This window comes from Labrus bergylta, chromosome 13, assembly GCF_963930695.1.
Source record: "Labrus bergylta chromosome 13, fLabBer1.1, whole genome shotgun sequence".
Taxonomy (NCBI): domain Eukaryota; kingdom Metazoa; phylum Chordata; class Actinopteri; order Labriformes; family Labridae; genus Labrus; species Labrus bergylta.
The window spans coordinates 13,490,747-13,502,999 of NC_089207.1; the positions used below are offsets into that span (position 1 = coordinate 13,490,747).

The following is a 12,253-nucleotide window of genomic DNA, read 5'->3' on the forward strand; positions in this document are numbered from 1 at the left end:
AAACACATCAAATCAAAGAATCTCTGCAAGACAGGGGTTATCTTTCCCAAACACAGAGTCCAGTGGCACATTGTTAGGAAAGTGGGAAAACATCTGTAAGACATGGCAGTGAAAACAGCTCAGGTTAATGTGAGCAATATTTTTAGAAGAGCAAAACGTAGGAATGGAGCTTTAGTTGCAGCCCACTAAATGATATGAAAACATTACAGAAAATAAGTTACAGATAATAGCTCCGCAAAGGTAGCTGTCATAGCCAGGCATGTTTCGGCCGACTATTAACCAAAGAGTCATTCTTTAGAGAAATACTGAAAGAAAAAGGTAAACAAAAGTCCCCACAGCAGCTTTAATTGATACATTCAGATTTGTTGCCCTGACATTAAACCATTATTCCGTTCGATTATTTATTTTACATTATTAAGAAATGAACTAAACCAAGCTCTGCACATTTTAACATGATATAATATTGTGTTGTTTTTAATCAACAGAGTTTAACTAACTTACAGTTCTATAACATCTGTGTTCTTCTTCATTTATTTGACTGAGGATTTCACACCAGTGGAACAGTTAGCATCATAAGGGGCTTCGTAAGGTCAGGCAAGTTATAACTGAGGGTAAAATTCCAGGGATTACATCATCTGTTTGATGTTATCACAACCCTCCAAAGAGGAGGGCGTTGTTTTCCTCACAGGTCTGGCTTTGCACGCCATCACGCTCTCTACAATGGTTTTTGGTTCAGGTGTACGTGTAGAGTGAAAAGGAGGTGGAGAAGGGGAACAGGGAACAGCCAAAGTAAACAAAGAGCATTTTGCACTTATCAGTGCACATTGTAAACGGCACTAAAGCAGATTAAGTATGACTTGCAAGTCTTAACAAGTTTTTTTTAAGAAGAAATTAGAGCATGGCAGTAATAAAATGACTAAAGAGAATAAAAAAAATATTTTGTAAAACATGGGCTTCATTCATGTTGCATTACGTTACAAGTACAAATATTTAAATAATCTAGTAAGTATGGAATATAACCCTTAAGTGGAGAGAAATATGTAGTTTCCGAATTCATTGGACCTTGCCACAAATTCCCATGCCAGGTTGGCAATTTTTATTCTTGTTACAGAGGAGTGATGTCTACGGGGAAAACTCCAAGGGGGGCTCATTGCATTTAAAGAGACACACACACCAAAACAGAGCGTTCTGAGAGAGCTGGTTTATACAGGGTCACAAACCTCCTCTGGTCAAAATATAACATGAATCAAGCACCAAAGCACAGCACAGATGTTTCATTTAGAGCACAGGGGACTGTTTGAAACGGTGAAAAAGGGGGATAATATGTCCTCTTTAAAGACAATAAGCTAAAGGCAGCTTGTAGTAAGGAGATGTTATCTGGATTATATCCCCTCTATGGGGGAACGGTAACACTGAACAAATCAAATGCTACAGATATGAGCAAAGTAAAAAAAGAAGTAGCAGTTGCTAGTCCTATGAAGTGAAACTAAATAAAATGCTGCTGCACTTTAGTGTTGACAGGCTGAGCTCACAGTAAAATGGTGTGATGTCTTTAATGACTCAGGTGTCAACCACTACCACAGGTGTGGTAAGTGAATGAAGACTGACTGGAAAACAGTGCTCTTACTGCAAATGCATTTTGTACTTTTACATATTAATGAAAAGTATACCAATACTTGTGTAATAAATAAATGTTTATTTGTACGTATATAAAGGAATACGTTATGTCATCAGAATCTAATCCAAGCCTTATATTCGGAGCAATTTGAGGCTAAGAATCTTTTCTTAGAACTCTGTTTTGTTAACAAGGTCCAGCTGGTGCAATTGATTCGTTTTATAAAATTAACTTTTAGCTCATTTGACCCATCTCATACTCTGTTTCAACATCCAAAAGCATTTTAGTTGATGGCATTTCTTTAGTCTTCAATTTTCTATTCTTTTTAAAAGTGCACTACGGAGATTTGGTAGTGAAATTTGTGTGAAACAATTCTATGCTATATTTTCTGAACTAAATACACAAACTTTATTCAAAGGAAAAAATCAGTTCCTGAACACTGTTTGGAGCTAAAAAGCTCCAGGAGAGTTACAGTTTCACTGTTGTGGACCCCCCACCATAACTTCTCGCGAAGCATTTTATATTCAATTCAGTGTTCCAGGGACCAAATTTTCCTCTGCGGACAGTTTGTGTATACAGTTATGAAATAAACCACAGAATCTGTACACTTCTCCAACTTTTACATTTCTCTACCAAAACTACATAGTGCACCTTTAAAATATTCCAATATATATTGTACCGTGGAACTATTATATCGCTACATCACTAGTTGTAGAGAATCAAGACCAGAGGACCAAATCTTTCTCAGTTTGTCTTTTTTTTTTTTTTAAACAGAGGATACCAAATAATCTTTCGTTTTTGACTTAAGAGACCCACAGCACAGGTACAGAAGAACTTACAAAGACAATGAACATGATCCAATAAACATTACCTAACTCAAATACATGAAAACAGCACCAATTGAAATGCTATTTGCTTTGCAGCACAGCACAGGGGAAATGTTTCCACACTAAATGTGTTTTAAGAATATGACTGTTGCTTTGTCTCCTTTCTACACATTGAGTGGTCATGAAAACCATCCAGTCCTTTAAAAAAATAAAATAAAATTGGCCTAGAATGTAAAAACACAGTACAGTATCCTACATTTAGATAATTTATCATTTAACAATAAACATGCTCCAAGTAAATAACAAGTATCTCTTATATGCTACAGACAAAAAAGGTGTGATATCCCCCATTGCTTGATTTGGTTTCCTGCCCACATAGTTTCCATTAAGCCACAAAAGGTTGTAGATAGAGTGCTACTTGCAAGATAGATCCTTTGTTCAGCAACCATGAAAATCACATACTGCATTTTAAGTTTCTTCCAGCTGCTCTCCCTAACTGGTAAGATGAGAACAAATTTATTTCAAATTCTGCGGAAACGATAGATAAAAGATAGGACAATAAAATGTATATTTTTTTCAGTTTTAAAAGGGTTTTTATTGTTCTATTTTGAAATAGCCTCTGTAGATTAGTTTGAAATAAACATCTCTACATGGTGCTCTGATTCTGAAGAACAGTAATACTCGTTTGTTTGTTGATAAATTGTTTTTTGTAATGTGTAGATATTTACCTTCTCTCCTCATGTTAGGCTCTTCTGAGAGTGGAATAGTAGGTGGTAGGGTTGCAAAACCTCATTCTAGACCCTACATGGCATCTCTTCAAGTCGATGAACATCATAGATGTGGTGGGATACTCATTCGGGAGGACTTTGTTCTAACTGCAGCACACTGCAAACTGTGAGTTTATTTTGTGTCCATGAAGCATCACATCTTCTTGATGTTTATTTGAAACAAAGTAAAGGTATATTCACGTTACTGCCTTCATGCCTTTTGGAAAGAACATTCATTTAAATAGCTTTTACCTAAACTAAACTAAATTAATTCTAAAATGTTGTACATTTCATTTATCATAATTTATATGTAAGTTGGAGACAGGAAGTTTCCTAACATTGTTAAATTGCACCTTTTTTGTCATCATATTAAGTCCATTCTAAAGTGTTGAGTGATAATTAGTATTGTTGTGTTTATCTAAATATGATCTTTTCCATGTATGTCAGATCGGATCACATGACAGTAGTACTTGGAGCACATGATATAAGCAAGAGAGAGAAAAGTCAGCAACGGATTCAAGTGGCCGAGTTCTATCCACACAAGAGATTTAATGGAAATACTGATTATGACATCATGTTACTCAAGGTAAACTAAAGCAGAGTATATTTAATATCAAAACGTACATAAAAAAATAACTTTATTTAATGTAATTTGCTGTTTGGATTTGGAAAATGTATTTGAGGCTTTCGATTCAGCAGTTTCTGTCTCATGTAAAGCTGTACAATGCAACACCTTTGCACCAAACCTCACTGGGTGAGAGTGTGGAGATGAAACCCCATGAAAAGTTTTTTATGGATTAGTTAGATCAAGAAATACTCTTTAAAAAAACTGATAGAAGAAGATACTAACTTCTGTAATTTCAGGATGTCTCGTTTCTCTTTTGCAGTTAAAACACAGTGCCACTCTGAACAAGTACGTAAATGTCATCAGACTACCTAAGAGAGATGACGAAATCCTGGCCAACATTAACTGTGAAGTTGCTGGATGGGGCTATACAGAACCAGATGGATGTCCCTCAAGCGTACTGAAGGAGACCAAGGAAAAGATGCAATTCCCCTTTGAGTGCAAGAAAATTTGGGCTGATTCCTTCAATAGTCAGCACATGATATGCACTAAATTTGACAAAAAGAAGGGAGGGATTTGCAAGGTAATCAAACAATGTTAGAAAAGATCAGACCTTTAGAATCCAACTGTTATATTTGAAAGAATACATCAAAACTGTTTCCTCTTTATTTATGACAAACAAGTTTATTTGCCATTTTTCTGACTAGTATTTCTGTTGCCTTTTTCAGGGGGATTCAGGGGGACCACTTATGTGCAAGAGCAAACTTCAGGGTATAACTGCTTTCACCTTAAAAAGTGATTGTAATAATCCCAAGTATCCCCATGTCTTCACCAAAATCCAGTTTTTTCTTCCCTGGATTGAGAAACGGATCACTGGATAGTTGAACGTGGCTCATAAAGGTTATAGTTTCAGACCACAGAGGTCAGTCATAATGCAAACTTTTGAAGTTGAACCGTTTCCTGTCTGTGAAACCCGTCATCTGCGGAGAAAGTGAAAGTAATGTGTTTAAAGGAACTGTTCATTTTAAATTTAGAGCCAAGTACTAGCTACTAACAATGTCATAATGTATTGAAGTTAAAATATCTATCCATCAAAAATATGAATGTCATTGTTTTTTGTTTTATAAGTGAAATAAAGATGAGATGAAATACACACCTGACTGGGATCTCTTGTGAAATATCTCTTTTCTATTACCTGTTAAGAGACAGGATGGGTTGTTTTAAAGTACAAAATCCACATTCCCTATAGTAAATTAAAAGAGGAAACTTTGTAAGATTAAAAATCAAACAACAAGCTGTTGTAAATGAAATAACCCCAGGCTGTGAAGTAAACAGGAAATTACACAATTGCTTCAGTTCCGTTTAACAAGTTCTTCATTTACTGTGTCAAAGGATTGAATTACATTTACCCTAGAGTTTTTTAATGTTACATATAACACTTTGATTTTTAACACAATATGAAAACCTAATGATTAAGAAAAAATGATTAACTTTACCGTCGGATATTACTAAATATTTCTTGGTAGAAGGAGGCTCATGTCATTAGTCCATTCACACCAGAGAAGTGGAAGTATAATGTATAAGTGTAAAGTGTGTGTGTGTGTGTGTGTGTGTGTGTGTGTGTGTGTGTGTGTGTGTGTGTGTGTGTGTGTGTGTGTGTGTGTGGGGGGGGGGGGGGGGTCATTGTTGCCCAACCAACCAGTCAATGTATATTTCCACAATATCTCTTTTTGTTCTACCAGTGTCAACTGGCTGACAATTGATTAAGTTCAAATCACATTACAGATCAAGAAATTCTTACCTTGTCAAAGAACCTGCTCAGCTTCACAGCATTGGACGTTCCTGCAGCCAGGTATCTCGGGTTGGTGCAGTCCTGCAAAAACAAAACAGTACCTCAGCAATAAACCTCAGATAAAGTCAGCCTTTATTCTACTTAAACCAAACAACTCTATGTCTTCATTTTGATTTTGATCATTCAAGAGTTCTGATGACTTGATCAGCCATGCTCTATCTTGAATACCACCACAAGGTGTCATGGAAGACTGATTTAAAAAAAACAAAAGGGGATTTTAAAATTATAATACATTTCTTCAATTACATTTTTTGTGTGCCAGATTTTAAACAGATGTTTGATTGAACCTCTGTATGAAACTCAATGACAAACCTTTTTGAATATATATTTTTGATAATTAAGCAGACCGACACATTACAAATATGTCCCAAGAATGTTATATACATCATATTAAAACAATATAAATAACTTGATCCGTCTGACATGACGATGATTATTTCAATAGGAGAACATATCACATGAGACTCTGTCCGTTGTATAAATAAACAAGTTAGAAAAAAATTGTATTTGATTTTTTTTGTCTCAAACATAAAATTGAAGCTTCATATTTTCATCTCAAATTTGGATGCTTTGTCATGCCACTTTGGCATTTTATTTACTTCTGGAGAACTATTGGACTTAATCCCTAATCTGAAAGGCACGTTACTCTTTTTACTACCCCACCTGACTTCCCTTGACCTGGACTGCAGGGGAGGTCTCCAAAAATGTGGCATTTCTCCCAGTTGACAGTGGTTCTGCAAACGTTGTTGTGCAACAATTGGCAAGCGATGAGATTATCACACGAATGATCATTGTTCATGTGACGAGTTGAGCAGTCACAGTTGATTACATTTCAGGTGAAACTTTGATCCTTTCTTAAAGCCTAACCATGTGTGTTTGGTGCTGTGACATAACCAAAGAGATTTATTGTCCACATCGAAACTGCAGCAGAAAGACAGTCCTTTTGTTGTTCGGACCTACAATTAATGAACACAGCTTTTTAATTTAAATTTTTTGAACATTTAAAACCATTGTGATGATGGACAGTTAAGACCTGTCATTGATCATAGCTCCTCAGAGTTTGCTGCTTGCTCCTATGTGGAGACATAGAAACTTTAAGAGCATAATACTGGAATGTAATGTGTAATACTAAGGTGCTATTCCAGGATGGCACCAGCTGGAAGCCATATTGCCTGTCCAGTTGAAGGTATTGTCAAAGAGTTTTGTGTTGTCTTTATTGTATTTGCACCTTTCTAAAAAAACAGAAACAGAACTATAGTTCAGTCCAATTTAGAAGAAACAACACAGCTAGGCTTGACTAGAATGAACAAAAATGAAAACAAGCATTTTGGAAGATTATTGTATTAGCTAGAAGAGAACATATCATGCTTTCAGTCATGAGGATAATTTTATAATGGCAAATAAATCTGGACCATATTTTTAAGTTTGTACTGGCTCAATCAGTAACAGCTGTTTTTGGTTTTCTGAATGGCCGGTCATTTATCAATCAATCAATCAGTTACCATTGTCTATAATGTTGACATTTTAAATAGCTTTTGATATGTTAAATCCCAAAAACAAAAGCATTACAGGGATTATTTTTCAATTCTTAAAATATCTTATGTTAACAAAAAAAATAAAGCCAATAAGTGGATGAATTTAAAAAGAACACGTTGACTTACAAGATTAATCTCCTCTGCATTGAAGTCTTCGGACAGGAAGGCGGTCCGAGTGAGAACTTCATTGCGTTTGGTCTCTGGGATCTGGTCAAACTTTGTTCCAATCAGCAGCAAAGGAACTGGGTTCTCAGCAAACTGTTCTCTATCATAGTCACTGCTGGGAGAAACCATAATTACCGGTATTTACTACTGAGAAGATAAAGATACATATATCATTTCACACTGACAACTTTGTGAGTATGCATATTCTGCACTTTCAAAACAAATAAAACCAATTTCAATTTATTCTATTTGATACGGACGATACGTTTTAACATAGTTCCAATACAGAACATGAAACTGATATGTTTCACAGAGCGTTTATTGTTTTTACTTATTTTAAACTCTTGTCCCATAGATAACATTCAGTCACATAAACCCATATCAACACAACAGTTATTACGATAAACAAAAATAAACAAACCAAAACACTACACTACACACAAAATACATCAAGCGAAAAATAAATGAATGCAGCTCTAGTCTGCTTTTAGACAGTACTTAAACTTTGTTGTGAAGGATTTTATATCTGGAATTAATTTTAAGACATCAACTTACCCATTTGACACGATCACTCCGGTTGGAGACGAATCCTTGTTTAATGCTTCTAGTGACCAACGGTAGAGATTCTGAGAGGACTTCTTATTGGTTAAATCATGTACCAACATTATTCCTGAACAGGGGAAAAACATGTTACCATATGTCACAACTGAATAACAGAGATCCTAAGGTTTAAAGATTTGATTTATTTATTCACCATTTACTGAATTGTAAAAGACGGCTCTGGTGCTTTTGACACTGCTAGCAATCCCAACAGATCCTCCAACATCCCAGAGTTCAATGTAGTAGGTCTTCTCCTCCGGGGTTCCTTCTTTGTAGTCTTGGACCTGCAGGTAAAAAAAAAAGAAGTGATTTGATCTTTTCAATGATTTTAAATCTCTAAGCATTTGAAATATGTGAGTTACGGACTGATTTATATCGTCAACATTTTCTAAAGTATGGTACATACAGTATGTATCAGAACTAGGGGTGCAGAAATGCAAAATTTTCTCTAATCGATTACTCTTCCCATTGATAAAGCGAGTACTCGAGTAATCGTTTTGTAGTTTTCAGGCCCCGCCCCCAACTATGACGCGATGCGGACTGTATCTATTGATTAATTTGAATCTTCGGGATTTTGATAATTGTTAGTAAGATGCCTTTGTATTAACATTCAAATATGACATTTCTTACTTCAACAGACAGCAAACCTCAAATAAAACTTCACACAAACGTGTTATGACCGTTCTAACACTTTATTATAATTAGAGCAGTGAGTGTGGCGAGCGGACCGGCAGACGTCAATGCCCACTCATCGCACGTTGAAGCTGTTTTGACAGCAACATTGTGTTAACAAAGACAATCTGCAGTGTAGAGCACACTTTACTCTGGTAAATGAAGTTACAATAGAACGAGGTGAAGTGTCTGTCTGTTTCAGCTTTCTCCACTGTGCGTAATGACACACTCGCTCAATCTCGCTCGTCCGTCCACTATGAGCTGTCTCTCCCTATAAGGTTGTTCCATTTTGTAGTTATTAAAAGAATAATCATCTAAAATTCCAAAATATAAGAAAACATCTAGTTATGCTGCTCTGTCCTGGATGATCAAACATCATTGGTTTAGCGGAGTAAAGCGGTAATCGCAAAGTGAAAGTCCTTCTTTTATTGTGGATTAAAAAGACAATTGGAACTGAACTTTCGTAGATCATATTACATATTTCATTTGTTTGGGACTTTTTGTTCATTGTGAATTCATAGGGGGGTTAATTAAAGGGAACCCGAGTACTCGTTTGCACCCCTAATCAGAACGGCATGCAGTCTAGAGCTACTTGTACTTTACAACAATTTTACATTTTGAAATTTAGATGAGGTCTGTCAAATGATTCATTTTTTGAATTTCAATAATTAATTGCGATCAATAACTCACATTTTTAAAATGTCTTTATTTGCATTTAAAAACCCATTTTGGTCCATTTTTAAAAGTTTAAAGTAACTTATTACTTTAATAGATCCAAAACTTGTTACTCCTGAACTTTTATTAACGATTGAAAGATTCAGTTACACAATGAATTGGGGTTTAAGTGACCTTATTTTTATTCAAGGGATCATAAGATTGTTCAGGATCATATCACATATTGTATCGAGGCCTTAAATAAAAACTAAACTTTTGATTTAATCTGTAAGAATGTATTGATACACTCAAACACAGACTGACTCTACCCCTATCTATGATCGGCAGAATCATTTATATAAAGATGGTGTCTCTACTAAAAAAATATTTTTTCCCCCAAATTTTCCATTTGGATCCCAATTGTTAAAAAAAAGTCTTTCCATATTAAAATATTACTATTTGGTCGCTAATACTAGGTCATTGGCATACAGGCAGTGGGGTTCTACAGAACATCAATGACTCAATTCTGCCACCCTCTGGCTAAAACTGGAGCTTACGTCCTTAATAAAACCATATGCCTGACTATCCTCCTTTCTTTACGCCAATCTTTCATCTGCTGGTAAATCAGTTTTGTTTGTCTAGGTCAAATGAAACAATTTTTTTCAAAATCACTGGTATTTCAACATAAACCAGTTTGTCATAACCATGTCTCTACAGAAGTGCATAAATGATTTTATTTAAACAACAAGCTTACATCCTTTGGTCAATTTAGTTTAAAGTATAATCTACTTCACTCCAATTTTCTCAGTAGAAGCAACTAAGGCACCTTTTCATAGAAAACATTCCTGATTTTGTGTCCACTGGTACGAGACACACTCTTTTAGAAATGCTTTTTCTCTCACCAGGGAGTTAAAAAGCTCATCACCAAATTTGTGATTTACTTTTCAGAATCTGTAACAGCTTGGAGACAGTTTAGGAAAGAGACATCAATGCAGAGATGTGTGATAATCTATAGAGGACTGCACTTCCCGTAATCGTAGTTGTATAATATAGCAGACGTAGGTAAATTCAGTTCAAAGTGATTCTAACCTTACGTTGTCATTATTCCAAAGTCATGCTTCATATTTTGTATCCTTTTGTGTCTCCAGTAAATGTAAATCAAATTGTGATGGCATTTATTTTGGGACTATCCTTTCATTTATAAGGTCTGGTTAAGAACTTTTTGTTGTTTTGAAAGGATAACATTGTCACACACCAACAGGGATAGCTGTGGCTGGTAGAGACGGTTGTCTCTGAGAGAACTTTGAGCCACAGCTCCTGTGTGTCAAAGCTTCCTAGGGCAAGACACTGAACCACAATTGCTACCTTAGCAGCATATGAATCTGAATAAATGGGGTAAGTTAATGCTGATGGACTGTGTCGTCCCAACCGCCGCCTGACGCCCAGCCACCTACATCGGACTGTGTTGTCCCCACAACCATCGCTGTCCTCGTTCATGCACGGCCTGCTCTGACCTCCACCTTAGGGGCAAGGAAGTGTGGACAATGTGAAGGCGAGGAATAGAAATCCTGCCTGCATATTATCCCATATTTTGTAGAGCGTCTCGAGATAACACTTATACGCTATATAAATAATGATTGATTGATTGATGATTGACGGACCCTTCACACAGAGGCCTCTGCTTTGTGTATATGTGACCTACGGTGTAAAAAAGCACTTTGATCCCTGGCCAACGCAACAGCATTTGCTTTCTTTTCAGGAGTTACAGTTGAGTTGCTTTTCTGCACGCATGAAACTATTGTTCCCTGCGATGTCAAAGGCATTTAACTGGTCACAACATGCCTTTGAATCTTCCACAATATTGAGTGGCCTTGTAGTCAGTTGCCACCCATTCAGCAAGCACTGTAGTTAACTTCTTCGCTTAGGTTTCTTCCACGTCCGTGGTGATTTGCGCACATCCAAATAGTGCTCTGTTGGCTTTGGTGATGCAGTTGCGCGCTGACGTCTGTCTGATTGACTGCATCTGTGTGCATAGCTCGCAAGTCAAAGCTCTAACTCAAAGTACTACAGTGACATGTTTGTGTCCTAAGTTTCATTGACTTTGTTAACTGAGCTTTCTGGGTGTTCAGTAAGACAAAATGAGCCATCAGCCATTTAACTGTGCGTTGATGTTGTTATTACTCATCACTTTGGCAACAGGAAGCAACGAGGCTGCTTACTTACAGGGCCCCAAAAGGGATACAACACCACGATTACATTTCTGATCCTTATACATACCGCTTTTGACCCTAATCCCAATCAACTACAACTTTACTGAAACGTACCGATCCTTAACTGAAGAGGTTTCAAACTGGATAAGAAGACACAATATAATACTGTACTTTGGTAGTTGTCCTTTAACTTGAGCATAAGATTTGTTGAGCCAGTTATTGTTCATGCATTTCAGTCATTACGAGCTTGTATCTCAGAGGTGGCTGAATGAAGTGTAACAATGTGTTCAATCTACTCACCCGAACATCCACGGAGCAACCCACAGTCCAGGACGGGTTTCCTAACACCTGGTTCTGACAGAGCAGGTGGACCAAGGAAGACTTGCCAACCCCTACAAAAGACAAGACATGTGGGTTGATGATTGACAATGAGATGGTCGTACACTGTTATATGATATGAAGCACTAAGAAGTAATGTTGAACGCAAATGCATCACATAAAGCTGTCCAATGTCAACGTTAGACGAATGACAAAGGCTTTGACCATTAATTAACATATAATTGAGAGCATGTTGAACGGTATTTGTCTTTAAAATTCACTTCTAGCTTTACAAACAAGCAGACGTATTCATTAACAGTACACTTAGCTTACCGGAATCTCCTAAAACTAACACTTTCACCCTGTCAAGAGAAGCCATTTTATGGACAAGAAGTATACCGGAAGTAAACAAAGAAAAGCCCGCCTCCTTACAACTTATTTCGATTTTTGATTGGTTCAGAAAAGCCCGCCTC

The 12,253-nt window shown here is 36.5% G+C and overlaps 2 protein-coding genes across 3 annotated transcripts; one reads left to right on the forward strand and one right to left on the reverse strand.

Moving 5' to 3' along the window:
- Positions 1 to 20: 20 nt before the first annotated feature.
- LOC110004947 (granzyme B-like) lies at positions 21 to 4,927 on the forward strand. The gene is made up of 5 exons (XM_065962190.1): positions 21 to 2,941; positions 3,189 to 3,336; positions 3,657 to 3,795; positions 4,097 to 4,357; positions 4,503 to 4,927. The coding sequence occupies exons 1-5, from the start codon at positions 2,890 to 2,892 to the stop codon at positions 4,653 to 4,655; spliced, it is 753 nt and encodes a 250-aa protein (XP_065818262.1). The 5' UTR covers positions 21 to 2,889; the 3' UTR covers positions 4,656 to 4,927.
- Positions 4,404 to 12,198, reverse strand: rabl3 (RAB, member of RAS oncogene family-like 3). 2 transcript variants are annotated; one of them, XM_020638420.2, is made up of 8 exons: positions 12,114 to 12,198; positions 11,763 to 11,854; positions 8,081 to 8,210; positions 7,882 to 7,996; positions 7,288 to 7,438; positions 5,576 to 5,647; positions 4,931 to 4,969; positions 4,404 to 4,754 (listed from the first exon to the last, which is right to left on the reverse strand). In XM_020638420.2, the coding sequence occupies exons 1-8, from the start codon at positions 12,157 to 12,159 to the stop codon at positions 4,698 to 4,700; spliced, it is 702 nt and encodes a 233-aa protein (XP_020494076.1). In that variant the 5' UTR covers positions 12,160 to 12,198; the 3' UTR covers positions 4,404 to 4,697. The 2 variants fall into 2 exon arrangements, with proteins under 2 accessions (XP_020494076.1, XP_029134002.1); XM_029278169.2 differs by having other exon boundaries at positions 7,288 to 7,441.
- Between the last annotated feature and the right edge of the window lie 55 nt (positions 12,199 to 12,253).

Coding starts and splice junctions, on each gene's coding strand:
- LOC110004947 (XM_065962190.1), top strand. CDS start 2,890: ATGAAAATCACATACTGCATTTTAAGTTTCTTCCAGCTGCTCTCCCTA. Junction 2,942..3,188: donor CCAGCTGCTCTCCCTAACTG/GTAAGATGAGAA, acceptor TCCTCATGTTAG/GCTCTTCTGAGAGTGGAATA. Junction 3,337..3,656: donor ACTGCAGCACACTGCAAACT/GTGAGTTTATTT, acceptor CATGTATGTCAG/ATCGGATCACATGACAGTAG.
- rabl3 (XM_029278169.2), bottom strand. CDS start 12,159: ATGGCTTCTCTTGACAGGGTGAAAGTGTTAGTTTTAGGAGATTCCG. Junction 8,211..11,762: donor GTTGCTCCGTGGATGTTCGG/GTGAGTAGATTG, acceptor TTTTACCTGCAG/GTCCAAGACTACAAAGAAGG. Junction 7,442..7,881: donor GGAGTGATCGTGTCAAATGG/GTAAGTTGATGT, acceptor GGTTTCTCCCAG/CAGTGACTATGATAGAGAAC.